Source organism: Gekko japonicus, unplaced genomic scaffold (assembly GCF_001447785.1).
Source record: "Gekko japonicus isolate JY-2015 unplaced genomic scaffold, Gekko_japonicus_V1.1 scaffold1756, whole genome shotgun sequence".
Lineage (NCBI taxonomy): Eukaryota > Metazoa > Chordata > Lepidosauria > Squamata > Gekkonidae > Gekko > Gekko japonicus.
Genome location: NW_015165871.1, coordinates 38,216 through 42,334, shown reverse-complemented (window position 1 = coordinate 42,334; position 4,119 = coordinate 38,216). Strand labels below are relative to the sequence as shown.

General features: G+C 63.8%; 1 protein-coding gene across 1 annotated transcript in view; it reads left to right on the top strand.

The window, feature by feature from the left end:
* Positions 1 to 2,994, top strand: part of LOXL3 (lysyl oxidase like 3) — an 18,245-nt gene extending 15,251 nt beyond the window's left edge. Inside the window, 6 exon segments of the mRNA XM_015411254.1 lie at positions 4 to 180; positions 855 to 1,014; positions 1,252 to 1,495; positions 1,655 to 1,770; positions 2,017 to 2,208; positions 2,619 to 2,994. Coding sequence (XP_015266740.1) covers positions 4 to 180; positions 855 to 1,014; positions 1,252 to 1,495; positions 1,655 to 1,770; positions 2,017 to 2,208; positions 2,619 to 2,692 — 963 coding nt within the window. The 3' untranslated portion in view covers positions 2,693 to 2,994.
* The last annotated feature ends 1,125 nt before the right edge of the window (positions 2,995 to 4,119 follow it).

Here is a 4,119-nt window from a genome sequence, read left to right as displayed (position 1 = left end):
CAGGTCCGCCTGAGCGGGGGCCGCAGCCGCTTTGAGGGGCGGGTCGAGGTGGCCCTGGGGGCTGGGAGCAACAGCACCCCCCCGCGGTGGGGCTTGGTTTGTGGGCAGGGCTGGGGGACCCCGGAGGCCATGGTGGTGTGCCGCCAGCTGGGCCTGGGCTTTGCCAGCCAAGGCTTGCAAGTAGGTCCTTGCGCTTGCCCGCCGGGCCGTGGATGGCTGCTGCTGCTGCTGCTGCTGCTCCTGGCGCTTGGCTGCTGGGGCTGCTGCTGTGGGGGGGGCTACCCTCCTCCTCCTGCTCCCTGGGCCGCTTGCAACCACCCGCGGAGCAGCTGAGGGCTTCTCCCCCTGGTGCCCGAGGAGGGACACGTCCGCCCTGCTCCCTCACCTGGCTGGCTGGCTGGCTGGGGGGCCTGTGGCACGCTCATTCCCTGCAGGGCTTCTCCACAGATCCGGATAGTTGGCGGCCGCACGGTGTTTGAGGGCCGCGTGGAGGTGAAGCAGGCCGGCAGGTGGGGCACGGTTTGCAGCACGGGCTGGAGCACCACAGAAGCCATGGTGGCCTGTCGCCAGCTCGGCCTGGGCTACGCCATGCATGCCGTGACGGTAGGTGGACGGCCGGGGCGGGCCTGTGCCTGTGTGTGTGGGGTCTCATTAGAGGATGATGGGGTGGGATGGGGGGGCAGAGCATGGAGCATGCATGGCCTTGGTGCGGGAGCTGTGCCAAGTCAGCATCTGGCAGCAGGGGAAGTGGGTGCTTGCTGGCTGGTGCCAAAACACGGCTGGCGGGGGAGGGGGGGAGAGGCGTGGGGGACTCCCTCCTTCCCCGCTCAGGCCGTGTGTGGCGTCTCTCCAAGGAAACGTGGTACTGGGATGCCAGCAACGTGACGGAGATGGTGCTGAGTGGCGTGAAGTGCGCCGGGCACGAGATGACACTGAGCCACTGCCAACACCACAACACCGTCAACTGTCAGAAGACGAGCGCTCGCTTTGCGGCTGGGGTCATCTGCTCCGAGAGTGAGCCTTGTGGGGGGGGGAGGGCCAACGGGGTGCATGCGTGCGTGCGTGTCCTGGATTCCCCTCCCGTCTTTGGGTGTTCTCTGTCTCTCTTTGGGGTTTAATGGGGGCATAGCTGGGCTTCTGGGTGCCCCCCTCCATCTCCCCCTCCCCCGGGGGTCCGAAGCCCCTCCGCGTGGGGGCCTCCTGTCCTCTCCCACGTCCCCAACTGTCCCTTCCTCCTTTCCCTTCCTGCAGCTGCCTCAGACCTGCTGCTCCACGCCCCGTTGGTGCAAGAGACGGCGTACATCGAGGACCGCCCTCTGCACATGCTCTACTGTGCTGCAGAGGAGAACTGCTTGTCGAGCAGTGCCCGTAATGCAAACTGGCCCTATGGGCACCGGCGCCTCCTGCGTTTCTCTTCCCAGATCCACAACAACGGCCGGGCAGACTTCCGCCCCAAAGCTGGCCGCCACTCTTGGGTGTGGCACGAATGCCACGGGTAAGGAGCAGCGGAAGCCAGCGGGTGGGTCTCTCTCCCCTGGGCGCCCCAGAGGCTGGAGGAGGCACGGGGAGGGCGGGAGGCCACCCCAGCACCGGAGGGCGGAGGAGGAGGGCCAGCCACAGAGTCCCTCCTCCCCGCCACGTCTCACCCCCCCAGGCACTACCACAGCATGGACATTTTCACCCACTACGACCTCCTCACCCCCAATGGCACCAAGGTGGCAGAGGGACACAAGGCCAGCTTCTGCCTGGAAGACACGGAATGCCAGGAAGGTGGGCGATGCTCTCGGGAGGCCCACGGGGCTTGCTGGGCAGGGGCTGCGCGTGCGGAGGGCCTCGCGGTCTTTCTCAGCCCCTTGCAGACCAGGCGGGTGTCAGGGAGGAGGGGGCGTGTGGGCCCCTCTCATGGGCGGTGAGGCCACAGTGCCACCTGCCTGTGCCCCAGTCTCCTTCCCAGGGCAGGAGCAGAGGGGGAGGCAGCCAGAGGCCATCCCTGACGCCCACCCCCTCCTCCGGCAGACGTGGGCAAGCGCTACGAGTGCGCCAACTTCGGGGAGCAGGGCATCACCGTGGGCTGCTGGGACCTCTACCGGCACGACATCGACTGCCAGTGGATTGACATCACAGACGTCCGGCCCGGGAACTACATTCTGCAGGTCAGCCAGAGCAGAGCAACAGCCCCCCCCTCCCCACCCCACCCCCGGGAGACAGGCCCTGGCTGGCGGAGGGCTGATCTTTCCCCATCCCCAGCAGCAGGATCAGCCTCGAGGCGGCAGGGGCTGGGCTCTGAGTTTGCAGAGGAGAGGAGAGGAGAGGGGGCTCTGTCGCTGAGAGCCGTCAGATGGATCAGAGGGGCAGCTCGCCTAGCTGAGCAGCCCCTTTCCACTCCCCAACCCTCTGCATGGCCAGGGGAGGTGTGGGGGGGGAGTCCAAATGGATGTATCCTAATCAAAGGGAACAAGATAACAAAAAAGCCATCTTAACCTTATTGACATTAATCTTCATATGAAGCCCTTCCTTCTCCTGTCACATCTGTATCTGGCTCTCTCCACTGATATAACTCAAGGCAAACTGTTCCCAGAAACACAGATATCCAGTTCACCCTCCCTCCCTCCCTGCAGGTGACGCGCTCAGTGAGGAGGCCAGCAGGCGCTTTGAACAGTATCCCGGACAGCTGAACAACCAAGTCGTATAGGCCAAGCCATCCAACCGCTCCCGGGCCCCAGGCAGCCCGCTCCTGCACCAGCTGCACCAAGTGGGGCCAGGATGGCACGCTGGCACCGCTCGCTGCCCTCTTCTGGACCCACCAGAGCCCTGGAGGGAGGAGCGTGGGGCCAAGCGGCCACTCTGTGATACGCAGGCCGGCACTGGACTGCAGGGAGAACCCAGCTCTGGTGCCCCTCCCCCAGGGCCCCCATCCACTGGGCCCTCTCCTCACGTGGTGCTCGCCAGCCCCTCCAGGGCCGGGCTGTGTTCCATATAAAGAGTCATTCTTTGCCCCCAACTTGCCTCCTGCCTGGTGATTCAAGAGGAGGTGTGGGGGGGGGGGCGCTCCCTGGCCGGCCATCTGCAGTGAGCGAGGAGGGCAGGACAGAGCCTCGCATCTCCTTGGGCCAGGCCTCCGCAGCCCAAGCCAGGAAAAAGCCATTGAGCGAGGGAGGGAGGGAGGGAGGGGGCCGGCCAGCCCTGAGGTTTCCTGAACACCCAGGCTAACCCTCTCTGTGTTCCCTGGAATGTTTTCTTTCCTGGCTGGGTTTAGCAGGGGAACAAATTGCCCTGCGGAAGGTGAAAGGAGGCCTGGCCGCTGGGAGGGAGAGAGGGAGAGGCGGAGGAGATGCCCAGTGGGAATGCCCCAGGCAGCTGCGGGGACCCCGCGGTCAAGCTGCAGCAGCAGCCACCACCTGGGCCCTCAGGGAGGCCTGCAGCTGCCAGCACTGGAAAAGGGGAAGGGCAAAAAAGGAGAAGAATCTGACCTGCCGACTCCTTAGAAATGCCGACTGAAGACTGGAACTGTTCAACAACAGACAACCAGGGGGCAGATATGAGAAAGGTCTATAAAATGATCTACCCGAGGAGTTTGTGTGTGTGTGGGAGACCTAATTTCTTTCTTCTCTCACACATTCTCTACCTGCTCTTTCCCATGCATAATCTTATAAACCTCAATCATGTCACCCCTCAGTCGTCGTTTCTCCAAGCTAAAGAGCCCTAAGCGCCTTAACCGTTCCTCATAGGGAAAGTGTTCCAACCCTTTTATCATTCGAGTTGCTCTTTTCTGCACTTTTTCCAAAGCTATAATGGTCACAGGCAGCCCTCCAGAGTAAACAGGTCACACCTGAGTGAGTCGGGAGGCTGGCCTGGCCTGATCCAGCAGGGCTCTTTTTGGGTTACCTGGTAATTAAGTGGCAGAATCCACCACCCGCCACAGTGATGGTCAGGAACCACTGCCCCCCTCCATGGGGCAGGTTCACGGACGAAGGGGGGGGCCTTCAGTGGCTGCCAGCCCAGTCGGCAGAAGGAAGCCTCCCTCACCAGCGGTGGCCAACCTCTGCGTGAGGGCCCCAAGGGCCTCCTCCTCCTCCTCCTCCGGGCCTCGGCGCCGTCTTCGTTTGGCCCTCCAGGGGC